The sequence below is a fragment of the Haliotis cracherodii genome, unplaced genomic scaffold (genome assembly GCF_022045235.1).
Source record: "Haliotis cracherodii isolate W230 unplaced genomic scaffold, xgHalCrac1.p SCAF_9, whole genome shotgun sequence".
NCBI classification, from domain to species: domain Eukaryota; kingdom Metazoa; phylum Mollusca; class Gastropoda; order Lepetellida; family Haliotidae; genus Haliotis; species Haliotis cracherodii.
In genome coordinates, this window is record NW_027266343.1 from 10,138,972 (window position 1) to 10,166,584 (window position 27,613).

The 27,613-nt window shown below is 41.8% G+C and overlaps 2 protein-coding genes and 1 pseudogene across 2 annotated transcripts; 1 reads left to right on the plus strand and 2 right to left on the minus strand.

Moving 5' to 3' along the window:
* Positions 1-968: 968 nt before the first annotated feature.
* Positions 969-11,586, minus strand: LOC139452286 (aldo-keto reductase family 1 member B1-like). Its single transcript, XM_071233696.1, has 10 exons — positions 11,423-11,586; positions 9,105-9,272; positions 8,177-8,293; positions 7,309-7,386; positions 6,281-6,403; positions 4,763-4,875; positions 4,432-4,513; positions 2,655-2,738; positions 1,235-1,317; positions 969-1,064 (listed from the first exon to the last, which is right to left on the minus strand). Exons 1-10 carry the CDS (start codon positions 11,495-11,497, stop codon positions 1,025-1,027), a joined length of 963 nt encoding a protein of 320 aa, XP_071089797.1. The 5' UTR covers positions 11,498-11,586; the 3' UTR covers positions 969-1,024.
* Positions 11,587-15,007: 3,421 nt separating this feature from the next.
* Positions 15,008-17,028, minus strand: LOC139451716 (uncharacterized; annotated as a pseudogene).
* A 2,031-nt stretch (positions 17,029-19,059) lies between these two features.
* LOC139452201 (acid sphingomyelinase-like phosphodiesterase 3b) lies at positions 19,060-26,186 on the plus strand. Its single transcript, XM_071233581.1, has 6 exons — positions 19,060-19,299; positions 20,998-21,190; positions 21,876-22,120; positions 22,637-22,800; positions 23,681-23,858; positions 24,632-26,186. The coding sequence occupies exons 1-6, from the start codon at positions 19,227-19,229 to the stop codon at positions 25,141-25,143; spliced, it is 1,365 nt and encodes a 454-aa protein (XP_071089682.1). The 5' UTR covers positions 19,060-19,226; the 3' UTR covers positions 25,144-26,186.
* The last annotated feature ends 1,427 nt before the right edge of the window (positions 26,187-27,613 follow it).

A 27,613-nucleotide genomic window follows, 5' to 3' on the forward strand; every position in this document is an offset into this window, starting at 1 on the left:
CCTCCCACATTAAGCTAACAAGCCGTGATATAACTGGAATACTATTAAAGCGGCGTGAAACACAACTCCGGCCTTAAACTGGTCCCCAGCAACATTTCCTTGTCGTAAGCGGCGACTTAATGGATCGGATGGTCAGGCAGTGTGTCATCGTCCATCGATGGCGTGAATCGTTGCTCATAATATCAATCTCTGATTTGTCTGGTTCAGACTCGATAATGTGCAGGTCGCTGTGATATAGCATGGTACTCTATATAATCGCGGTAGTCAATTTATGAAGGATCGTATCTTACTAACTTATTCTTTTCTTTTTCGCTGTTCAACTTTTATGTCACATCTACAGGATTGATCGATGCTGATATTCTATACCGAGTTCTAAAAGCGGCGTAAAACCATACTCACTCACTCACTCACTATACCGAGTTCGGTAAACTAAGTGCCTGTCATCAGTTACCCAAGGGCGGACAACTCTATATTATCGCGGTATCACTATCTTGTGAAGGGATACTTGTGGAATATGTACATTATGTCACGTTTTGTCAATAATTATGCATTATCAGGAAACATACGACCTATATAGCTAATTTGGGTCAAGGAACATCGTCCAAACAAATGGGTTCTTTTCTGACCAAATTCGAATGGAGGTAGGGGTAATTCCGCTTCAAAAACATTCCAGAAACTATCATAAAAACGTTAACGTGTATACTTACGAGTAGCCGGGACATACCGCAACTGGTCCTGTTTTCGATCAGTATCGTGCTCAGATTTGCATGAATGAACAGTTGACATGTGGTGTGGATTACGAGATTTACCGATACCGCGATGGTAGTATAGAGCCCGCGATGGTAGTTTAGAGCCCGCAATGGTAGTATAGAGCCCGCAATGCTATAATAATACTATACACAGAGTACAGCTGAGTGCGGTGTAAAAAACAACAAAGTACTGACAGAGTATATTTTATCTGTAAACTATCAATGCGGCGCACATATTACACTTTAATTTGTTCAATGCTGAGTTTCCTTCTCTGTCATGCAGTATTGAAAGGATGATACTTGTGTTTGGGTACGCTGGAAAATAAAACATTACCTCTCATTATCCCATACACCATATCAAAGCTCAGTTACTGGTGTATCAAATGAATCTATATTTAAAACGTGCGTGTATGTTGTTTCGATCGCACATAAAAATATTACATCTGTGGACAACATTTTCGAACAAAGACTGTCGATGTACTCACAAGAGAAAGGAACACGCCCTAAAGTCCCGGTTGAGATCAGATACAACTTTCATATCCTCTTCAGTCAGTTCAAAGTCAAGAATCTGTGAATAGAAAGAAAAGCTGCATTTATGGAAAGCTGTGTATTTTGTAACAGTTCACCAGAAAGTGTCCTTACACGATCTATTCTTTCTCAGCACGCATATTTGACAAGAACGGTGAGTGAGCGAGTCGCGCATAACGCCGCTTTTAACAGTATTCCAGCTAAATCGCCGCGTGTCAACTTAATGTGGGAGGAAATCCAGAAACGATGCAGGTCTTAGACGTCTACCACTTCGGTGAAACCAACGAGCACGGGTATGGTGCTTACAAACCTAGAAACATTATCAGGGCGAACCGGGATTCGAACCCACAATCATGCGTTTCCGGTGTGCCCAAGGGACGCAACTCTGCACAGCGAATTGCGGCGCCTTAGACGACTGGGCCACCCGTGCCCTCTTTAACAAGAACAGGGCACCGCTGGTAAACAGAGAGGTGGTGAATGGTCATGTCAATGGAGTAACATGAGTGGAACCGTTCCCAACGTTTGCAGGATTGTTGTCACCCAAAACCGTAGAGTGAACGAGGATGCAACTGTGTCTTATATTGTGTACCCTTGAACTGGCTTTACAGTAAACTACGGTTATTACGAACTTAAAGGGACTGCTAAATTTAGTTCGTTATAACCGTAGTTCGTTATAAGCATATATACAGCATAACTACAGCAAATAGTCAGGACCAAAAAAGTGAGTTCGTTATAAGCGTGTTCGTTATAACTGTAGTTTACTGTATTCGCATTCATCTAGTAATCTAGCACGTGAGGCGGGGTGAAGTGGGGTTAAACAGCGTTCGAGATTATTTTGCTCATATAGCGACGTGCATGTAATCGAACAGTTTAAACGCATCACCACTATACTAATGACTCAGTAATCTTGAACTACAGTAAACTACGTTTATAACGAACTCAAAGGGACCACAATTTTTTGTTCGTTATAACCATAGTTCGTTATAAGCATATATACAGCAAATGGCCGTGACCAAAAGAACAGTTCGTTACATCTGCCAGTTCGTTATAAACGTAGTATATGAAGGCAATGAAGGTTGGTTGGTTGTTTAACGCCGCACTCAGCAATTTTCCAGCTATATGACGGCCGTCTGTGAATAATCGATTCTGGAACAGACAATCCAGTGATTGAAATCATGAGCATCGATCCACGCAATTGGGATCAATGAAATGCATCAACCAAGTCAGCGAGCCTGACCACCCGATCCCGTTAGTCGCCTCTTACGACAAGCATAGTCGTCTCTTACGGCAAGCATGGGTTGCTGAAGACCTATTGTAACCCGGATCTTCGAGGTTCGCATGGTTTGGTAAAAGAAACATAGCGTTATTCTTGAATACCTGTATATTCTCCTTGATCCTAGATGGAGTGACGCTCTTTGGAATGACGGAAAGGCTCCTTTGTACCCCCCAGCGCAAAGCCACCTGTGTCGAGGAAGTAGATACGGTCAAACACCGTTGTGTCGAATATTGATATGTCGAACTTTGATGTGTCGAACTTACGGTTGTCTCAATGTTAAGGCATGGTTGCTGCGTAATCCTGCTTTATTCATCCTTATCGGTTGTGTCGAACATCGGATATTTCGAAGTATTCATGTAGGACCCTCCAACTTCGACACAACGGGTTTGACTACATCAACCCATAAGGGTGAAGAAACGTGAACTGTAGTGTGGATAAATGGAGTTCATAAATGTTGGGTTTTTTTATGATTCGTTCGATTATTTTACATATTACACTTCGTAACACTTATGCGAATTTTATTACGTTTCATGTGGTTCGGTGATAATTATGTTGGGTTGTCACCCAAGAACAAAAGCAAGTTTTGGTGACTGAGAAGTAACATGTGCCAAACAGACAAGGCCACGGTTCAACAGCCTTCTTCCTTTCAGCATACTTTGACGAAATGAGTGAGTGAGTGAGTTGGGTTTAACGCTGCTTTTATCAGTATTCCACTTATATCACGGCGTGTAAACTTTATGAGGGAAGAAAGCCCAAATTGATGCAGGTCTCAGACGTTTACCACTTCGGTGAAACCCACGAATACGGGTATGGTGCTGACAAACCTAGAACCACAATCGGGGCGAACCGGGATTCGAACCAATAATCATAGGTTTCTGGTGAGCCCAGGGGACGTAACTCTGCACGGCGAATCGCGGTGCCTTAGACGACTTGGCCATCCGTGACCCTGACGAAATGAGGATTTACTTTTGCAAAAACGGAGTGGATTGGTAAGTTCTTAAACTCACACCGAAGGGGAACGCGTAAGGGGTGGAATATCAAGACATCGAGCACATCGAGACATGAACATGATAGACAGAATGCCTATAACAATTTATAATTAATATCAGTACAGCGTTCCTTTTATAACCAGTGTTTGTTGGTTAACATGTTGTAAGTACAGCCAAGGTTTTATTTTAAACTTAAGTTCCACTGATCTGGATTCTGTAGCACGTGCATTACTAAGCATTTTGTTTTGGTTGTGTTTGGGCGATTGATTTTCAACTAAGTTGTAACGCTGTTGGGCTTGGAGTGAGTGAGTGAGTGAGTATGGTTTTACGCCGCTTTTAGAAATATTCCAGCAATATCACGGCGGGGGACACCAGAAATGGGCTCCACACATTGTACCCATGTCGGAAATCGAACCCGGGTCTTCGGCGTGACGAGCGAACGCTTTGGGGCTTGAAGCCAACGTGTCCCAATTTCAGTTTGGTAACGTTTCGTGTTAAGTTCAAGAGACCTTGAGGGCATTTTGTGTTTGGCAAACTGCAATGTGAAGTTATGAACGTGGCATGTTACAAGATGTAATTCTTCACTGCTCCTCTTCCATAAATAAGCTTTCATAACATGCTCTTCAAAACATCCATTTCAACTTTTCCGCCCAAATACGCAAGGCAATAAAAGAAGCCGCTAAAAAGAGGAGGGTTTTTTATGCCGAACGTTTCCTTGTCGGAAATTGCCGACTGACATTACCACGTCATACTGATTCTGGTTTTAATTCCATCTCGAATGTTGATGCATAAAATGGAATAAATATCACGTGGTATTAGGAATCTACAATTTCCGTGAAGCCTGGAACATTATAATTATGCGAAATGTTGTATCCTTATAAACATTTACCTGTGCTGCCGTTTTACCGTACTTTCTGCCTAGTTCTTGTAGTGTTGGTTCCTTGGCGATAAGTGGTCGATCTGTCATTGACCTGAAGTAAATAAAGATACTTATCAATGACTACCTTTCCCATTAATTGTCAATTCGTTATGGAATAGCAAACATTTTTTTCGTTTTGCCGAATATAAGGCCAAAATGTTTTTTTTTGTGAAACACAGTATTTTTTGGAAAGCATCCGCTTTAAGTTGAATGTCGGTCACGTTAAGAAGGGTCCCACCTTTGGAACACTGACATGTGAAATTATTAATAATATATATTCTTAACGAACGTGCTGACTTACTGTAAAGCAGGGTTGTCAGCGGACCCAAGAGGTGCGTATGCGGTGACTGTAACTCCGTTCTCCTTGCAGAACGATACTAGTTTGTCATTGGTAAGATACGGAGATACTTCAATCTGGGAATTTATAAAACAGCAATCTCATTAAAATCATATCTTAGTTTTCGCTACCGATAAACAAGAGATCTGAGAACACCCCATTACGGGTCACGTCAGACCGACATTCCGCGAACTTTGACCGACCAATTGAATGACTGACAAGAAGTTGACATTAGCCAATCAGAAGGCAGTTTTCTCGTGCTTTACGGCACTTAGTTCAAACTGGCGACGACGCTTCGAAACATATTTTGACAAATTCTCGATTAAAAATTCGAAACCTGAACAAAAGAACATTCTGGAATGGCTGAAAAATGGTCTCGATTGTATGGATTCTATCGTTAAATCCGTACTATCGTTCGGAATACCACGTGCCAAAGTTTTCGAGGTTGCATGATTAGAAATCACATTCCAACTGTCACTTTCATTATCTGGTTAGCGACGCTCTGATTGGTCGGAAGAAAGGTCGTTCTGACGTGACCCCAAATGGGATGTCCTCAGATCTTTTTTTAGCGGTAGCGAGAACTAAGATCTGATTTTAATGAGATACATAAAACAACAACATGTATAGAATAAATCATATCGTCAATACACCCGTGTTCCTCCATCACTCGTGAATACATACAACCGAATTTCCGTATAGTCTCTGTTTTAACCAACAAATCAAACCACGGCCTTGTTCCAGCTGGAGAGTGAGTGAGTGAGTGAGTTAAGATTTAACGTCGCGTCGGCATTATTTCAGCCATATAGCGATCCAGCTGTAGAAGGTCACCTTCTTGGTGTAGTGGACAGAGCGGAAGGTCAGTGGTTTGATCCCCACCACGTTATGACAAAATACGTTGAAAATTGGTTCTTGTTGTTACCCTGCCTGCTGCATGTCATTATAACTAACATGAGAGAGTGAGTGAGTTGTGTTTAACGCCGCTTTTAACAGTATTCCAGTTATATCACGGCGTGTCAGCTTAATGTGTGAAGAAAGCTCGAAGTGATGCAGGTCTCAGACGCTTACCACTTCGGTAAAACCAACGAGCACGGGTATGGTGCTGACAAACCTAGAAACATAATCGGGGCGAACCGGGATTCGAACCCACAATCATAGGTTTCTGGCTTGCCCAAGGAACGAAACTCTGCACAGCGAATCGCGGCGCATTAGACGACTGGGCCCCCGTGCCCCTTTATAACTAACGAAACTGACCATAGATATTTATGACATGTGGACTAATTTTGTGTCAGCATCGGACAAAACATACATGCCAATATTTACCTTCTTATATAATGGTTGTAATGATATGTGAACAAACTGAGGGGTCACCATCGGCGGCAACATACAACATGCATGCAAAATTTCAGCTGATTGATCTGACAGGTTTCAGAGAAGTTGATAAAGGTATGTGATCAGTGTTATCTAGAACATAAACATACTTACCTGATTTGTTACGGGTTTCAGCTTAAGCCCGTCCATTTTCAGTAATCGTTCCATTTGTTCCAAGTTAAAGTTAGACACGCCGATGTATTTAACCAGTCCTTTGTCAACCAAGGATTCCATTGCCTGTTGCAAGACAAACAACTGTGTTTTATTACAAGATATTTCATATATAGGAGAACTCAAGATCTTAGCTTCAAAATTATTATGCACTTAGATTCTCCTTGTCTTGTTTTCATATACGCATTTGACTTTTAAAAATTTCTTTTAACCTTATACAGTAAACAATACAATACCAAGGGACTGGTAAAAAAATGTTCGTGATATCTGTTGTCCCTTACTCCTAAATCGTCATCCGCCATTTTGGATTCTCCAGTTATTCGTAAACTAGTGAGTGAGTGAGTGAGTTTGGTTTAACGCCGCTTTTAACAGTATTCCAGTTATATCGCGGCGTGTCAGCTTAATGTGGGAGGAAAGCCCGAAGTGATGCAGGTCTCAGACGTTTACCACTTCGGTGAAACCCACGAGCACGGGTATGGTGCTGACAAACCTAGAAACATAATCGGGGCGAACCGGGATTCGAACCCACAATCACAGGTTTCTGGCGTGCCTAAGGGACGCAACTCTGCACAGCGAATCGCGGCGCCTTAGACGACTGGGCCACCCTATTCGTAAACTATATTTATGGATACGTATATATGTTGCAAAACGATTTCTTATGTACAACCTGGTATAATTTTTACAGCAGAACTTTGTCAGTCTAAGAAAGAGCTATTGTAGCGCTAGAATTCATTTGCTTAAAGAGTTTGAGCTATAGCCCTTAATTTGTGTTTCAGAATTCGTTCCCCATGTGAATTTTGTTGATAATGTTGACTAAAACAATTGGGAATTTGAAAAGACACGTTTATGTCGTTAGTATATTTTAAAGTGTTCGTTATAAGCCTGTTCAACCATATGTGCATGTAGTCGATTGATGACAAATTTATAAATGTTAATTAATGACAAGAAAATGTGCAGTAAAGATGCCCGACCTTCCACGTGTCCACGTAGTCCACGTCCGACATGAGCAGGTTGCCAGCTGCGTCTCTTGGACAGATTTCATTGGACTCCTGTTTAGACAAAGTGAAGTTTTTGTTGTATACTTCAGTGTGAAAGAGTTTTCCAAAGTTGAGAAAGGTGATATTTTCATTTCAGTGAACATAACACTTGATATTTCACTGCACTTGATATTTCACTGCAGTGGACATGGCACTTTATGATTCACAGCAGTGAACTTAACACTTGATAACTATTGTCATACATGAATTACCTCCCCGCAAATTGTCTCCCCTTATCGTAAATGTCTAGCCCGTACACAACTGTTGACTTCCTTTTTACGTTACTTCCACATTGACAGGGCAAAATAATGACAGATGGTCATTTATGGAGTTATTTGTCGCTTCTTGCCGTTTGTAATTCTCTTGAAAATGTTTCGTTATAAACTGTAATTTTTTTATTTAACTCGTCAATCGCAAAGCGCCATGACGGAGAATTCCCGTGACCCTAAAATATTGTTTGTTTCTCTTGTTTATATTTTGTAAGATATTGAAAACACGGAACTACTTATTAAGTCGCAGTTACAAGGGGTGGTGAAACGTCCCTGCATGTGAGTTGGTGAGAATTTACGTTTCAAGGTCTTACATTTGTAATGAAATAATATAACTTTCCGGTAGACAACTACACAAAATGTATATGATGAATAAAATATTCCATTTGTATCGTGAAATATAATGTTTCCTCATATCACTCGATATGTCAGAAGACCAGCGATTTGCTGAAGTGAAGTTTACGGGGATTTTTTATGTAAACTGAATATCCGGGTTGGCCGAGTGTATGCACGGCTATATATTAGACACGTACCTTGAAGGCAAACGGAGCATGCATCAGGTACAGGTCAACGTATGACACGTCTAGCTTGTCCAGAGAATCACGCACGGCTGCCTCTACACGGCCAGGCTCGTGGTGAGTACACCATAGCTGGAGAGGGAAACGAATAGGTTGAATGCAAAATATATTAGATGTTTTTTGTTTGTTTGTTTGTTTGTTAGTGCGTTTGTTTTTGTGTTTGTTTCTTTCTTTCTTTCTTTGCTGTTTTAAGCCGCACTCGGAAATATGTGACTGCAGCCTGTAGATTGTCGAGTCATTATTATTGCCATAATTAGCAACGTCGGTCTACCTTGACACGCTATCAACCAAGTCACCGAGCCTGACCACCCGATCCAGTAAGTCGCCTCTCACGACAAGCATCGGTTGCTGGAGAGCAATTCCAACTGGAATCCCCACGTATGTCTAGGTTTAATCTAAAATCTTGAGCTTGATAACGTCATATGGCGTCGTAACAACGCAGAATATGAAGGTGCTTATATATTTAATACAGTTCCACATTTAGCCCCAGGAATTACTTCCATGGTCTTCTGAAAATGAACTAGTTTACATTTTTAATGTATTTCGTGTCAGTGGGGGGCACGGGTGGCCCAATCGTCTATGGCGCCGGGATTCGCTGTGCAGAGTTGCGTCCCTTGGGTACGCCAGAAACCTATGATTGTGGGTTCGAATCCAGGTTCGCCCTGATTATGTTTCTAGGTTTTTCAGCACCATACCCGTGCTTGTTGGTTTCACCGAAGTGGTAAACGTCTGAGACCTGCATCACTTCGGGCTTTCCTCCCACATTAAGCTGACACGCCACGACATAACTGGAATCATGTTAAAAGCAGCGTTAAACCCAACTCACTCACTCACTCGTGTCAGTGATCAAACATTTTAGTTTCAAAATCATTTACTTTCTTACTTTGGTTGTAATAAACAGGTCTTCTCTTGTAACTGTGCCGTCGTCGACCTTCGCCTTGATCCCAAGACCTACTTCCGCCTCGTTGCCATAGCACCAAGCACAATCAATATGGCGGTACCCACTTTCAACAGCAACCTTGACGGCTTCAGTCACCTTGCCTTTCTCGGACTGAAAAACGTAAGCATCAAGATGATTAATTTATTGATGTGATTGAACCACAGTTTTATTCAATGAAAGGTGGTCACGACTGTGTTTCAATAATAATTCAGTGGGCTTACGGCTTGACGAGCGAATGCTTTAACCACTAGCTGTCATCAGGACTCTCACACAGTAATAATGTTACACACACGTCACTTATTAGAAGACTGGACCCATAGGCGACAGACGGTTGAGCAGAGTGCCCCTTTAACCCATTACAGGGAAGATGGGAGCACACAGGACTATAGACTAACACATTGTCTTTAACATCTTTTATTACACAATACATTGAAAAAAATATATATATATAATTTCCCTGTTGCTGATTTCATATGGAGCAGGCTTGGGCTGGTTAGACTTGCTTTTATATACATCTAGATTGTTTTTGTTTTCATAAATTAAAATATTCCAGTCATGGTGCAGGATTAACAGGACTAATCAAGACCGACAAATTTCAGAATAACGGAGATATACAATCTATAAAATCGTTTTGGAAAGTAGGGCAATCTCATTAATATCAAATCTTTGTTCTCGCTACCGCTAAACGAAAGAGGACATCACATTACGGGTCACGCCAGACCGACCTTTCGAGAGCTTTGACGGACCAATGGAATGGCTTAACAGAAGTAGACAATAGCCAATCAGAAGGAAGCTTAATCGAGCTTTACGGTACGTGTTTCAAACTGGCAACTACGCTTCGAAACATATTTTGACATATACTTATTAAAAAATCAAAAACTGTTCTTGGATGGTCTAGAAGGTCTAGATTGTATGAATACAGACATAAAGCCCATAACTGTTGTTCGGAATACCCTGTGTGGGTGTTTTTCGAGGTTGCACGATCCAAAAATCACATTCCAACTGTCATTTTCATGATCTGGGATGGTCTCAGATCTTTGTTAGGCGGTAGCGTGAATTAAGATCTGATTTTAATGAGATTGAAAAGTAGTTTTTTGTGATCGTGCAAATGCTAGATGAAGCCAAATAACCCGCGCCGAAATTGGCAAATACTGTAGTGGTTATATTTGCTGAAAGCATGTCGCCAAATACGTTACCCATGGCGTCGATAGAACTAGTGGTCGATAGTAAGAGCATGATGTGTCAGGGTACATTCTTTTAAGCCCCTTCCATTCGCATGAGATTAGGTCTTGGGTTAATCAGGACGAGGGTGGGGTATGTGGATGTGCACACACTAATCAGCATCAATATACATATTTGACATGTTTTCATTTCGGGATAGTTTAGTATTGTCGCGAATGCAGATCAATATCAATAATACGTGGGAGCAACCATCCCGCTGAAATTCCACAATGCATCAACATATCACAATTTCAACTCGGTTTGTAACATAAACCTATTGTTTACAGTCATATGCCGCACATGATGATTATGAAATTAATATCCCGTTTTATCTATATATAACTGACGTGACCCAGCGTGACACTCGTATTCAATGAGAATGTTGGGGTCAGTATCTAGAACATTATTACGCCGTTCTATTTCCACACCAGTTCATACCAGTCTGATAATAAAATATACACGACTGGCAGCAGCTAACAGCGTACATGACTGATGTTGACGTCAATGTTTTAACAATAGTGTAAACTCCGGAGAGGGAATTTCCGTTACCCAGGTGATACTATGGAGGCTGATCGTTTTCAGGGTGCGCACCCATCCATTTTTAAGCATACCTCATTGGAAGTATTACGGTTATCGGGATATATTGGTTATATCGGAAGTATGACTGTTAACAGTATGAGTACGGTATTTTTTCTGCAGCAAAAATAACGACTACAATATTTGCAAATTTCTTTGTGAACGTACATTGTCCCCCTTCTTATTCCTCTCGTAATGATTACAACACAACACTTGTTCGAGGAGACCGCCACGTACACACACGCACTCGCGCCGACACACACCCGCACACGCGCCCCCTGTCTAAATCCGCCTCAACGTTCGAGAACACACACTAGTCTTACACAAACACACAAACAAACAAACACACACACAGACACTACACATACACATACACGCACGCACGCGCACACACACGCACGCACGCACACACGCACGCACGCACGCACGCACACACACACACACACACACACATGTAGCTGTACCTTCCACGTGCCAAGGCCTATGCTGGGCATACATCCGCCGTTGTAGAAAGACACGAAAGGACGTGAACCTGACATCTCGACACAGTGACGATCGCTGTTACCTTTCAACGGTCTTCTCAGTCCATCAACAGTCTGATCGGATGCACTTTCACGAACCACCTTATCACGTGACCTCCTGCGTACAACACACAGCTGTGTCCTACCCGTGATGTACTCTGAAGCATGTAGCCGCCGGTTTCAGACTGGGATCCAGGCAATGTCATATTGGATGTAGATAATGCAAATACGACGCGTATCACGATCCGGAAACCAGTCAATTGTAAATCACGTGGTGTTCGTTGTGAAGGTGACCTTATCTGAGCTAGACTTTGTGAGGCTTCTACACATATCATTATTAGTTAAAAGTTTATGCCACTACGACGGTCACTCCAGACAACACATTTACAATTTACTGAGTCTGTGGGGTAGTCTAGCGGTTAAGTCGTTAGCTGGTCACGCTAGAAAAATTGGGTTCGATTTCCCCATATGAGTACAATGTTTGAAGCCGATTTCTGTAGTCTCTCTACATGATATGTCCGGCACATTGAGAAACTTGGCGTAAAAACTTAACATGTTCACCGTCACATTCAAAGCAACTTTCAGAGGGATTGTAACAAAAACAAGTGTTTTACCCCACCACGCCTAGTCATAATACGGTGTACGTTCGCAAATGCTGGTCTAAGGGAAGTAACTCCTACGGCTCTAATTATGTCGGTTCAAGGTTCAGCGTTGCAGTGTATGTGCGTGCGTGCGTGCGTGATTGCGTGTGTGCGTGAGGGCGTGCGTGTGTGTGTGTGTGTGTGTGTGTGAGAGTGTGTTTGGGAGCGCGTGGGTGTGTGCGTGGCTGCTTGTACCAGTCTGGACTTGTTTTATAGTGCTAGCCCACTGAGATATCATGCCGCAGTTTAACATGAATACCCCAATCAGACACAGTATACTGACTCCGAGACGACCAGTCCTTGTTTTAGCCCCTTAATGCCGAGTGCTAGACAGGGTAACAAGAACCATATTTTAACGTCTTTTGGATTGACGCTACCGGGGATCGAACTCCGGGCCTTCGGACGCTCTACCACTAGACCACGGAGGCTGCTTGTACTAGTCTGGCCTTATGCCAGTTTATATATAGTGCTAGCCCACTGAGGTAGCATGCTGCAGTTTAACATGAATATCCCACTCAGACACAGTATACTGACCCCGATCCGACAAGTCCTTGTTGTAGCCACTTAAAGCCGAGCGCCAGGCACTTTAGTCAGATCTGACAACAAGCATGTCGCACTGATGGCATAATCTGTCCCTCAATCTCCAAGGGCAGAAACATGTGTAAACGAGACGGACTTCACGTGAAATTTACTCATGTGATTGTTTTTTGCATAGGAGTGAAAATTCTCACGTGAGCAAAAATATGTACCATGTCTGTTTACATGTGGTCTTACGTATATGATAGTTTGACACTTTCGTATTCACACCGTCACAATATCTAGAACTAGCCTTGGGGAATTAGCTCGGGATCGGGCACCACCTTCAAAGAAACCAAACAAAGTGTCTTCGGTCAGCTCCTTTTGGGGGGTTTTCTCGACAATCTCTTTATATTTAATATAAGAAATATTGTAACACATAAAGTACAAAGTCATGTAGAACATTGATTTTACAGTTTTCACAAAAGAAGCATTTATCACAATATTGTGTGATATTAAACAAATATTATATAGAAGAGTGTACGTTTCATGATAAACAAACGTACAGTGAGCTAAGTGATAAAACAACCAATTACAAACAACAATATTAAAGTCAGTCTACAAAGATACCTATGAACAAAGCTTACATAATCTTATGTGACACTTATTTTCAGCCACTCCTAATTATGATTACGCCTTGCGAAATGGGACTGCCATAAGGTATTTTTTTTATTTTCGTATAAACCTAGTTAAACCCAATATCGGTATCAAATGAACGCAGATTTAAATATAAATAACAGCATGCGTTGGTTGTAACTTCTGAGCATATATCATTCATTTGTTTATGCAGGTATATGTTATATTTGAAGGCCATATCTATAGTTTATCTAAACTACCGCAGCAAACAAACTATATCAGATAGCATCCACATACACTGAGTTAACCGGCCCATTAACCAATGTCCATTCTCATTACTGAATGGTATAATGTATGGATATATGTACATTTTAGGCATTGCTCTTTATGCAGACATGTTTGCTGAAGCTGTGTTAAAAATGCATTATGCTCAGACCTATGTAAGTACAAGAGAGTTACCTATTTTGTTTGTACATCGCTAACAGATTAACTAGATGATTACATGAAAATTATTACTGATTTTAGCTCTGGCGTTGTTGTGCTATTAGCATAAATATGTGGGATATAAATATCATATATTAGCTATAGAAATTAACGTTTTCTGCTCGGCTAGTTCCATCAAATAACTCTTATAAACAATTATTTAAAGCAGTCTGGATTCTGTTTATGAACAAGTAATACATGAAATGTATGGCTCATCATAGAATCCTTACATTAAAAGACAATGTACATACCTCGTGTGATATAAAAAGTCTATTCAAAGTGAGGTAGTTTGTCTGCATTTACACGACGTTTTCACAGCTTGCTACCACGACACCCGATTCTTAACACGTTTATTTCCGACTGGGAATATTCAATATATGCTATACAGTGGAGTTAATACTTAAACGATAGTTTTGTCAAAACCTAACGCACGTACATTTGACAGATAAGTCCGTTAAAAAGATTAAACCCACTGAATATATTTGCCCTTATACATGGTCAATAACATAAGATTAAATACTTTTACAGCTGATAATATTGCTCCATATAGGTACAAATTACAAAACAATTTAACTCATAAATTTCGAGAAATAGCAAATGACTTACCGTAAAAGAAACCAAACAAAGTGTCTATGGCCAGCTCCTTTATTGGGGATTTCTCAACAGTGAGGTACCCCCGGGGCTAGCCAGTATATATACTCTAGACACCTTGAATGGTCACGAATTTACTGCATGTTCAACTTGATAAGAAAATTTGAGTTTGTCGCGGAGAATAGGGATTAAAGTTTTCCTAAGACGTTTGACCAAGTGATATCCACATAAGTTGAATGATAATTAATGAGTAGTCCGAAAATATTTATATGAGTTGGACGTATCAGCAAACGTGTGCCAAGCGGTTCTTGCGATAGAGGCTGAGACATGTACAGATAGATAATACTGACCATGCTCCAAGGATGTTACACAATTTTCTAGATAACTGCGCTCTTCACATGTGAGATTGACTAAATGCAGCACTTTACGTTAAACCTAATAAAGACTATTACTACAGTTAATTTTTATATAAATATTGACGAAAAATTTCCCAATTATACAACTATGACAATACCTCTGTGCGTCGTGGAGCTTTTGATTGAGAATGTTCAAAATATCACAATCAATCCAAAAAAACAACACAATATCAATCATGAAATATGAATACACTAGCTGAAACAAATGATACATGATGCATTGCTCAAATATTGCTGCTCACACACTAAAATGATTGCACTGAGGTAGGTGGTTCAAGAATCGTATACAAATTATTATGATCAAGTAGGAGATAGGCACTGAAAGGTTGCTTGAAGATCTTTTGGAGTTGACGAGCATTGAAGTACGAAATTCTAATGGTATTGAGAATACTGATGGAGGTTTTAGTAAGCTGGTTAGTTACAATGAAGCCTGGCCAGCCAACAGAGAGGGTGGGGAAGAAGTAACCAGAATTGTTGAGGTTTTCCATAGTTGAGGGTGATTGAATATCCCAGTATGAAGATATGACTGGGATTGCCACACATTCAGAACTTGATGTGACTTCAAGAACTAGACCATTCCGGAGACCTGAATGCTGTTGATAGGGAAGAAGCAGAAGGATGGAAGCAATAGCAAATATTATAAGTCCTTTGAGAATAGAAACATGGTAGTCAGCAAGATCAGTAAGGACAAAGCTAGCTCTACCTGAACTGGGTGGAGTGTGATCATTATGATTAAGAGTAGGAGGTAACACAGCTTTAACAGGGCCAACGCAGATTACAAGCGTAAGAGCTGCTGAGAGTGTGTGGGTTTTGAAGAACATCCAACTAACCAGTTTAATGGCGACACCTGAGACAGCAGCAGCTGTGACAGCAAGAACAGAACTAGTGTCAAGCCAGGAAGTTTGAATGGGAATTTGGACATCTATGAGGGGTTCTGCAATTGTTTTGAAAATAGTTTCATCTTCCTTTCCACTTTCTGCAATGAGCTTCAAACTAAGATGAGCTTTATTGTCGTTAGCCAAAATAGTTGAATATTCGTGTGACTATATGTTAAAATTTGGAATGGTAAAGTTGGCATTTGTCTTAAAATTGGTATCTCCAGCAGTGGTAGAGAGGACATATGAATCAAAGAAATGCTGAAGCAGAGCAAGGTTGACAGGATACAGGCGGGTGATGTGTTTGGTAGTGTTATCACAGGACCCAAAAGATGCTGGATAGAAGAATTCCTCAGTTGACAGTGAACAGTAACAAGTGCGACGATCACACAATTATGATGACTATTAGGGCAGTGAAGTTTCAGAAAGGGAATGTGATAGACAAGAACATGAGAGGCATCAACAACAATGAGCTGGGGAGGTTGAGGCTTAGATATGAAACGGAAATCACAGAGCGTTTTAACTGCGATTTTGTCATTTGGGAAAAATGCCAGAGGACAGGAAGGATTTGTAAACGATTAAAGAGCTATATGAAAAGGAAAGTGCAGAATATTTTCATCCCCTTTGCATGATGCTAAAGTGTAAATATCCAAGTTAACATAATGTTGAGTTTCAGGAGAAAGTGCAAGATGATCAGGCATATCCAAAAGTTGAGTTGTATGAGGAGATGTAATATTGATGGGAAGGAGGCGGGGAGATAATTTTATTCAACTGGAGGTAGTGAATGAAAGAGGAAATTGGAAACTTTATAGAAATATAAACGTAGGACTTTGTAGAGCAAATATGAATTTGGAGTAGTAGAAGGCAGGTGTTGTTTGCAAAAGTCTAAAGCTTGGATATATTTTTGAGAGAGAAGGGTACTAAGATGATGAATTGTTTGTTGCAACATTTGTGGAGGATTTAGAAGGGGTGATAATTTATTCTTGGCGAGATCAAAAACACCTTATTCAAGTTCCTCCAGTTGGTGTTCAACATTATATGCTTTCTGTATCTGATCTATCAAGAGAGAAGTTAATGTAACAAATGTGGATTGAATGAATTTTACATTTTGCTCTTTAGCTCGGGTTGTAAAACGAATGGCATCATAATTTGCTTTTATACCTTTGATAGCATTTTTAAATCTGGTATCACCTAGCTTCATAAAGGAGGACAAATATTCTGAGTGCTGTTGTAGAGTATGTGCAATATTCATATCCTGTTTGGGGAGGGCATTTATATGTTGGGGCAGAATATTGACATCGTTTGTTGTGGCTGTTCCAAACAATGTTTTTTCATAATGTACCAACAAAACTTAGAACAGACCGCTTTGTACGGGTTGATGAAGGAGGAAGTTATTACTGTTAAAAGTATAAGTACGAAATTTGTTTCTTCAGCAAAAATAACGACTAATTTACGAATTAATTTGCAACTTTCTTTGTGAACGTACATTGTCCCCTTTCTTATTCCTCTCCTAATGATTACAATATAGTGACACAACACTTGTTCGAGGAGACAGCCACACACACACACGCACGCACACGCACACGCACGCACACGCACGCACACACGCACACACGCACACGTCTGCACCTTCCACGTGCCAAGGCCTATGCTGGGCATACATCCGCCGTTGTAGAAAGACACGAAGGGAAGTGAACCTGACATCTCGACTCAGTGACGAGTGACGATCGCTGTTACCTTTCAACAGTCTGATCGGATGCACTTTCACGAACCACTTTATCACGTGACCTCCTGCGCACAACACACAGCTGTGTCCTACCTGTGATGTACTCTAAAGCATGTATCCGCTGGTTTCAGACTGGGATCCAGGCAATGTCATATTGGATGTAGATAAAGCAAATACTACGCGTATCACGATCCGGAAACCAGTCAATTGTAAATCACGTGGTGTTCGTTGTCAAGATGACCTGTTCTGTATTTCACCCTACCACGTCTATCCATCATACAGTGTACGTTCGCTAAATACTGGTCTAAGGGAGGTAACTCCTACGGTCCTAATTTTGTCGTGAAACAAGGCTCAGCGTCGCAGTGTGTGTGCGTGCGTGCTTGATTGCGTGTGTGCGTGAGGGCGTGCGTGTGTCTGTATGTGTGTGAGTATGGCTGCTTGTACTAGTCTGGACTTATGCCGGTTTTATTGTGCTAGCCCACTGAGATAGCATGCTGCAGTTTGACAAGAATACCCCACTCAGACACAGTATACTGACCACGAGCCGACCAGTCCTTGTTTTAGCCCCTTAAAGCACTTAAGTCGGATCTGACACCCAGCACGGCGCACTGAAAATACTGGGGTCAAAAGTTTTTGATGCACTAATTATATTTTATCATAAACTGTCCACATGACCCGCCCCAAATGTGTGTTTGGTGTTTAATTGCAATCCCATAGATTCCCTCTAACATTTCCCTCTAACCCCGCCCTAATGAATTGCCAATCCCTTAAATGTACACACACACACACACACACACACACATAAATATATATATATATATATATATACATATATATATATATATATATACATGTATGCAAATGCGCTCACATGACAAATGTACTCCGATTAAAAAAAGAGTGAATAAAGGTTGTTGTTTTTGTAGTTGTTGTTGTTGTTGTTGTTGTTGTTGATGTTGTTGTCGTTGGTGGTGGTGGTAGTGCTGGTGGTGGTGTTGTTGTTGGTGGTGGTGGTGGGTGGTGTTGTTGTTGTTGATGTTGTTGTTGTTGGTGGTGGTGGTGGTGGTGGTGGTGGTGGTGGTTGTTGTTGTTGATGTTGTTGTTGTTGGTGTTGTTGTTGGTGGTGGTGGTGTTGTTGTTGTTGTTGTTGGTGGTGGTGGTGGTGGTGGTGGTGGTGTTGTTGTTGTTGTTGGTGGTGGTGGTGTTGTTGTTGTTGTTGGTGGTGGTGGTGGTGTTGGTGGTGTTGGTAGAGCGTCCACCCGGAGAGAGGTGCGATCCCGGCCGCGTCATACCGCGTACAAGACGTTAAAAGATGGTACTTAATTGTTACCCTGCCTGGCGCATTAAGTGGCTACAACAAGGAGTGGGAACCAGTTTACTGTGTCTGAATTAGTATTTGTGTTAAACAGCGGCATGGTATCTCAGTGAGCTAGCACTATAACATCGACATTAATCCGGACAAGTTCAAGCAGCGACACACACATGTGCATGCACGTCGCTATATAAGTGCAATAATCTCGGGCAGGACGTTAAACCCCATTTCACCACACCTCTTATGCAGAAGTCTTTTCGCTAATCACCTGTGACCGTTGCCTCCAGTTTTCGTATGAATACATGAGCAAAAGTCAGCCTGTGATTTGGGCATTATAAATGTGCAGCAATGCATGTAGGGCGTCGCCGTTGTGCACCAAATCTCAGCGCAGTACAATGTCAAATGTACTAAACAGTTTCAATGAAGCGTGACGACAAAGTAAACACTTGCACATCGAGGTAGAAATAAGAGTGATTCAGTCAAAGTTCACTACAGTAGACTCAGACGACACACGCTTGATTCATTTCTCCGGGGTTGTCCTGAACACAAAGATGGCGGCAGTTCGCGGATGGCAAGGAACCCTTCTTATTCTGTTTATAGTGGGCGCGTCGAAAGCGAACGAAGGTAAATCGGCTCATTTTATTTTGTTTAAAATATATATTCAACTCGGTTATACAAACGAGGACATTCCAAGTCCAGAGAGTTTTCCAGTGACAGAATGAAGCGCGTTAGGGTAAATCATTTGTTTCCAAAGGTTTGTTCTTTAACGCCGCACTCAGCAATATTCCAGCCATATAACGGTGGTCTGTAAAAAATCGAGTCTGCACCAGACAATCAAGTGATTGACATCATGAGCTTGCACTTCTGAGCAGATAGGTGGTTGGTTGTTGGTTGGTTGGTCGGGACCAGACAATCCAGTGATTAATATCATGAGCATCGATCCGCGCAATTGGGATAGATGACATGCATCAACCAAGTCAGCGAGCCTGACCACCCGATCCCGTTAGTCGCCTTTTACGGCAAGCATGGGTTACTGAAGACCTATTCTACCTCGGATCTTCATGATGTTGATATGTGTACTGATGACGAAATGTTAAACTCATCATTGCATTTGCTTAATTTTAACCGCTTTGCGGATAATTAATTACCTGCACCAGAGGTACATGTACATACACTTGTACCGAGGCAGCACATGACCTCAGTGATGATATACGTTCAGCCCGGATGCAGTGATGCGTGCATGACATGCACACGTTTCAGAAGACAAGCAGGCGAGAAGCAGTTTTTCCTCAGCCCTTATACTGCTATTGTAAGTCTCGTGAAACTGGCGGGACCGGTTGGTCCAGTCGTCTCAGGCGTCATCATTCGCTGTGCCCTTTGAAAACCACAAAATGTAATATGTTGTAAGCAGTAAAATTATCTGGGAGTGGATTTTGATATTTTGCACCTCTCCCTTTTAATAATGCTGGATCCGTTCTTGGTGATGTCTGATCGTGGACAATCTTTTACCAAGAAACCATACCATTCAGTGTTCTGAAACATTGGGTGAGGTGAGGTGAACTTGGGTTTAACGTCGCGTCCAAGATTATTGCACTTATATAGCGACGTGCATGCACGTGTGTGTGGCTGCGTGTACGTACTAGTCCCCCGACTGATGCTGATTTATAGTGCGATTTACAGTGTACTTTCGCCAAATACTGGTCTAAGGGAAGTAACTCCTACGGCCCTAGTTATGTCGCGAAACAAGGTTCAGCGTCGCAGTGTATGTGCCTGCGTGCTTGATTGCGTGTGTGCGTGAGGGCGTGCGTGTGTATGTATGTGTGTGAGAGTGGGTTTGGGAGCGCGTGGGTGTGTGCGTGGCTGCTTGTACCAGTCTGGACTTGTTTTATAGTGCTAGCCCACTGAGATATCATGCCGCAGTTTAACATGAATACCCCAATCAGACACAGTATACTGACTCCGAGACGACCAGTCCTTGTTTTAGCCCCTTAATGCCGAGTGCTAGACAGGGTAACAAGAACCATATTTTAACGTCTTTTGTATTGACGCTACCGGGGATCGAACTCCGGGCCTTCGGACGCTCTACCACTAGACCACGGAGGCAGTCATCTGAAACATTGATATGATGAGAGGTAACACAAAGGGATTCAGCTTTTTCTCAAAGACTTGTACGTAGTAGAACATGTTTGAGTATTTTCTTCCTAAAACACTGTATGCGTAGCACCAAAAGTGATAATAATGATAATCATGTATTTGTTCATGAGAAAAACGAAAATATTCCAACGATTAGCATAAAGTCATTGAAATAGTCCTCTCTCAAAGGTTACTTCTGGCACATCACGGACCACCATTACGACACAACCTACTGGTCTGAAATGCGGTCCTGTAATGACGAAGTTCCGGTGCGAGGCATCTATGGCGACTACTGGTGTGACTCCCCCTGGCGGCTCGTCAACGACAGCATCAACGCCATGGCCGACATCAAGAAAAATGTTGATTTTATCATGTGGACTGGGTACAGTATAGTGGCCATAAAAAAGCCTGAAACTTAAATTTATGATTTGTTTTGATGACTTATATTGTTTGTTGTTGAACGCCTCAGTCGGCAATATTCCTGCTATATGACGGCGGTCTGTAACAATCGTGTCTGGGCCAGACAATCCAATAATTGACATCGTAAGCATCGATCCCCGCGATTGGGATACGATGACAAGAATCAACCAAGTCAGCGAGCCTGACCACCCGATTGACTTTTTAGAGTTTATGGAGTTGTAAACGTGAAAACCGATGTCCATGCCGTGTAAATGATAGTGGTCTGCGTAAATCCGAATAGCGGATGTACTCAGTTTTTTTACGTTTTTTACTCCATAAGTGCAAAAACACATTGAAATCAATTCTAATAAATACAAACGACAATATTCATTTCACAGATTGCTTATTAAATTACGATCCCTGTGAACAAAAGTACGGTGGTTGGTTGGTTGGTTGGTTGGTTTGTTGTTTTACGCCGCACTCAGAAATATTCCAGCTAGATGACGGCGGTCTGTAAATAATCGAGTCAAGACCAGACAATCCAGTGATTGACATCATGAGCATCACAATCCCGTTAGTCGCCTCTTACGGCCTATTCTACCCCGAATCTCCACTAACTTGAATAACTTCAGACAGCTATGATGATGTCGTACCCTCCGATGTTTCAGTGACACAGTGGCCCACATCAAGGACAAATACCTCAACGAGTCTTTTAATCTGGAAATTATGAAAGTAGTGACTGACGCCCTGAAGGCGGCGTTCCCGGAGGTCAAGGTGTACGCCACGATGGGGAACCACGACTGGTACCCCTCCGACCAATTCCCCGTCACCTCGCACTCCCTGTACAACGCCACTGCCGACCTCTGGGAAGACTGGATTGGTGATGCAGAACAGATGGCGAACTTCCGAAAAGGTACACTGTTTTTTTTATGTAACCAGAATACGTTTGTATACTTTTGTCGTTGTTGTGTAACGCAATAATCAATAGGCCAACTGTAATTTGGCGGCCTTCAAGGAAGAGCGTAACCATCCACGTCGTCGCTGCATGATGGCACACTGTCAGCCATGTTTGTTTCTTTGTTTGTTGTTTAACGCCGCACTCAGCAATATTCCAGCTATACGACGGTCTGTAAATAATCGAATCTGGACCAGACAATCCAGTGATTGACAACATGAGAATCGATCCACGCAATTGGGATACGATGACATGCATCAACCAAGTCAGCGAGCCTGACCACCCGATCCCGTTAGTCGCCATCTGGGGATGGCTACTTGAACGGACATTAAAAGGTTTCAAAGTACAATGATGAGTCGAACTGCCGAAGACGGTCTCCTATCCACCTGCTCCCTGCGACCAACGTTGCTTAACTTGATTTGTGGTTTGTGTGCTGTACACGGATTTAGATACGTATATTGGAAACTCTTTCAGGCGCCTTCTACACAATAAAGACACCCCAAGGACTGAGGATCATAGCACTGAACACAAACCTGTACTTCACCTCGGACAAACTGACCACTGATCTGACCGACCCTGCTGGTCAGTTCGCCTGGTTGGAAGAGGTCCTCAAGAAGGCCAAGGGTGATGGAGAGAAGGTGAAACATCTTGCTAGGGTCTAAATAGTACACCCTCGTTAATCCAGAGTTAATGCAGGATATATTCGCATAGTCAAAGGCTGTTTATAATCTTGTGACTTTCATTCAAAACAGCTATTTCATTAAATGACAAAAGACAAATTATTCCATACGGTGTTGTTACACACGACATTGCCAGTTCGAGATGTACAAAGTGAGTGAGTGAGTGAGTTGGGTTTAACGCCGCTTATAACAGTATTCCAGTTATATCACGGCGTGTCAGCTTAATGTGGGAGGAAAGCCCGAAGTGATGTAGGTCTCAGACGTTTACCACTTCGGTGAAACCCACGAGCACGGGTATGGTGCTGACAAACCTAGAAACATACTCGGGGCGAACCTGGATTCGAACCAACAGTCATAGGTTTCTTGCGTGCCCAAGGGACGCAACTCTGCACAGCGAATCACGGTTCCTAAGACGACTGTGCCACCCGTGCCCCCAGATTTACAAAGAATGTGTGTGGTATAGAATAGAATTTAATTTTAAAACGACAAGCTTTCCTGACTTGAATTGACAAGAGTGTTTTTGTTGCTATTTATGTTTTTCTTTGACTGAGAAATCTGTGAAACGTTCAAATTGTCATTTGATTCATATTATATAAATTACTTGTCCGACAAATTCATTTGATCACAGCACTGACAATAAATCTTCACAGCACGGGTGGCCTAGTCGTCTATGGCGCCACAATTCGCTGTGCAGAGTTAGGCGTCCCAGAATCCTATGATCGTGGGTTCAAAATCCCATAATCTCCCTTATTGCGTTTCTAGGCACCATACCTGTTTTATTGAAACGGTAATGTAAACACCCAAACACTCACTCACTCACTCACTCACTCAATTGTAGGTGTTGATATCCGCTCACATACCTCCCGGCGTTCACGTTCCTGGAAATGTTCAATGGCTGGCGAAGAATTTCAACACCCGTTTCATCGACCTACTACGACAATATACCGACATCATCGCAGCCATGTACTTCGGCCACGACCACGCTGACGGATTCAAGTTATTACATAAGAATGGGAGTAAGTCGCGCTTTTAAATAATTTACATAATATTAATTATCCTTTTGACCCATGAAGATCCGGGGTGAAATAGGTCTTCAGCAACCCATGCTTGTCGTAAAAGGCGACTAACGGGATCGGGTGGTCAGGCTCGCTGACTAGGTTGATGCATGTCATCGTATCCCCATTGCGTGGATCGATGCTCATGATGTCAATCACTGGATTGCCTGATCCAGACTCGATTATATTTTACAGACTGCCGTCATAAAGCTGGAATATTGCTAAGTGCGACGTTAAACAACAAACAAACAAAACATATCCATTTACGCGAAAATCCCTTTTCGCATCCTGAAACTATAGGCTATAGCATATCAAAGTGCAAGTTTTAAAGGAGAAAATGCAGCCTTGGTATTCGTTGTTGTTCCCAGCCGTGAAAGGTACATGTATATTCAAGGTAAAGCACCACTTTTCGTCCTGTGTATTGCTGTAAATTCAATTAACAACAAGAAAGATAGCTCAACATTTACTGCATAGTAGTTGAACTTTACTGTATATATGGAGATCTTAACCATGAGACTCCCGGTCCCGTTATATAACGGTCAATGCACTTGCTGGATTTCCCGAAAAATATTATAATGTGTCAAAAAAGGCTCCTCCATCCAGGGAAAAAATGTTGCCTTGAATCAGTGACTGAAAATATATTCTGCTTCTAACAAATCAACAAATCTCAATAGCTGAAATTATTAGTCGGTTTTAATGTCACGTTGTGATTTGTGTATTTTTATTGATCGCAGGGACTCCAGGCGTTCCGATGTTCATGGCTCCGTCGATCACCCCCTGGCGTTACAAGATCCCGGGGAAATCCGGCGATTCCCACAATCCCGCCATCAGGCTCGTCAAGTACAACAGGGACAGTGGCATGCCGCTTGACATCCACCAGTATTACATGGACTTGACTGAGAGCAACAAGAACAACGCCTCGAACTGGACAATAGCCTATAAAACTAGTGAGGCGTTTGGACTGTCCGATCTCTCGGCAGACTCCCTGAATGGCGTTATAAAGAAGATGGAAACGGACAAGTCCTTGCTTGATAAGTACATCATGCACAACACTGTCCTTGCTAACGGGGAAACAACAGTCAATGGATGTAATCAGAAATGTCGAGCAATATTCATGTGTGGCTTCACCCACATGGATAAGCCATCATTCGACTCTTGTGTTGACTCCCGGGTCAGTGCTGCAGCAGAGATATGTTCTTCTTCCATCGCTTTTATCGCTTTGGCTCTGCTGTACATACTGATGTAAAACACTTGATTATTTCCCGAAAAACCGGAATTCGACATGGCCACTTTTCACGAACGACAGCCCAGAATTGTCTGGAGACGCGGCACACTTTGAACATGCCACTCGAACCAGAATATGTTAGAATACGACCCAGGTATTGTCGTTGAAATGAACATTGTCAGTAATTCATGTCAGCTACGCAGATAGGTCTCAGCTAACCGGGATCGACGACCCCTGACGATCTGGGTAGAATAGGTCTTCAGAAACTCATGCTTGTCGTAGAAGGTGACTGAAGACACTGGAGAGTATGTGACTATAAATCTTAACTCACTCACTCACTGAAGAGTAACAGAAAGTGGTTTATATCGATGCGCATCGTTACTTTAGCAATATAGTTATAATAAGTTGTTCCACCATGCCTCCGATATTTTGAACAGTATCGAATATATATGTGAGTCCTGAATACTGTAAACTACGGTTATAACGAACTCAAAGGGACCACCCATTTTAGTTCGTAATAACCGTAGTTCGTTATAAGCATATATACAGCATATATGCAACACATGTCCGGGGCTAACAAGTAAGTTCGTTATTTTGGTCAGTTCGTTATACGCGTGTTCGTTATAACCGTAGTTTACTGTAGTCACATGTAATCGTTCTCACTGCCTGTTTATGTTTTTCTTTGCGTAATCTGTATATATTTACACCTGTCCAATGTATTGTGTGTTGTGAAACCAATGAGGCATATATTAAATAATTTGCATTAAAATGCTGTTTAACGCATTTCCTAACTTGCATGTGATCATGTGCTGCTCCACTGTGTTTGACGTCGCTTAAACTAACAACATCAATGTATGTCAAAGTTACAACAAGTGAGACCTCACTGCATTAGAGTTAATTGATGCCTGCATTCGATCAGTAAATAACATTATGTCAGTTAAATCGAATACACAAAGGCTCAACTAGTTAATTATACACAGTGGTGTCATACTAATGTTTTATATTTCATTTCCATGTGTATTCGTCATATCCGTGCAAGGTAATAAAAATCCAAGCAACCTTGACCTTGATTTCAATTGACAGTGACCCGGGTAAGATTTGTTTGTTTGCTTGCTGGTTTCTTCCAGCTCTATGACGGCGGTCTGTAAATAATCGAGTCTGGACCAGACAATCCAGTGATTGACATCATGAGCCAAGATCCACGCAATTGGGATACGATGACATGCATCAACTGGGTCAGCAATCGAGCCTCACCACCGAATCCCGTTAGTCGTCGCTTACGACAAGCATAGTCGCCATTCACGTCAAGCGTGGGTTGCTGAAAAACTATTGTATCCCGGAAATATATATGTATATATATGTATATATATACAAAAATGAGGTAAATGTTCACTCGGTGTACATGTAATATAAATTAATAAAATAATAAAGTCCACGTTAGTCCATCATCTTCTTTATATCAGTTTCATACATAGTACTTTCGCTGTCTCATGACAGCTCTTCACTGAAGAAGATGATGGACTAACGTGGACTTTATTATTTTATTATATATATATATATATATATATATATATATATATATATATATATATATATATATATATGGACAAACTCGATTATTGACAGGCCGCCGTCATATACCTGGGATATTGCTGAGCGCGGCATAAAGACAAAAATAATGCACTTGAAAACAGGCGACCTCTTACGCAACCATTAGAGTGTTTTTTACTTGATAGAAGCGTTCTAATTGCCTGTCTGTGTTGTAAAAGCTCCCGGCCTATTGTAGATATCATTAAATGTTCATACCACCGGAGCTCCATTACTGAAATACGTTATGACATAAAGGGATATATTTTTGACAAGCATATTTGATATTTTGTCACTTACCGTAGATTTCCCCTATTTCGTGGATATAACTTAATAAACATATTTGTCCTTGAGAAGGAAAACGTCTTGTACATGTTTTGTGAATTCTGCAACCGACTTCATGACTTCTGTGGTACACGATGCATGGAAAGGAAGATTCGCGGTTCCACAGTTAGCCCAGGACCTGGGTTCGATTCCCAAATTGGTGCAATTCTTTATGCCCGTTTATATTCTCCCGGTTGTAGTGCTACTTTGGGGGATGCTGTATCTTTATTTATGTTGTTTACTCCTGTTTTTAGGGGGCGTCATTGGGAGTGCTTCAGATGCAGAATTAGACATAATATTGTTGGTGGTGCTTTGTTGTTTAACGCCGCACTCAGCAATATATTCCAGCTATATGACGTCGGTCTGTAAATAATTGAGTCTGGACTAGACAATCCAGTGATTGATATCATGAGCATCGATCCACGCAATTGGGATCAATGACATGCATCAACCAGGTCAGCGAACCTGACCACCCGATCCCGTTAGTCGCCTCTTACGACAAGCATCGTCGCCTTATACGGCAAGCTTGGGTTGCTGAAGACCTATTCTACCCCGGATCTTCACGGGTCTTGACATAATA

Bases quoted from the DNA above. Each gene is read 5' to 3' on its own strand.
- LOC139452201 (XM_071233581.1), top strand. From the start codon at position 19,227: ATGGCGGCAGTTCGCGGATGGCAAGGAACCCTTCTTATTCTGTTTATA. The intron at 19,300-20,997 runs GTAAATCGGCTC...CCTCTCTCAAAG, and splicing joins CGCGTCGAAAGCGAACGAAG to GTTACTTCTGGCACATCACG. The intron at 22,801-23,680 runs GTGAAACATCTT...ACTCAATTGTAG, and splicing joins CCAAGGGTGATGGAGAGAAG to GTGTTGATATCCGCTCACAT.
- LOC139452286 (XM_071233696.1), bottom strand. From the start codon at position 11,497: ATGTCAGGTTCACGTCCTTTCGTGTCTTTCTACAACGGCGGATGTATG. The intron at 7,387-8,176 runs GTACGTGTCTAA...TTGTCTAAACAG, and splicing joins ATGCTCCGTTTGCCTTCAAG to GAGTCCAATGAAATCTGTCC. The intron at 1,318-2,654 runs GTATTCAAGAAT...TTCTATTCACAG, and splicing joins GGATCAAGGAGAATATACAG to ATTCTTGACTTTGAACTGAC.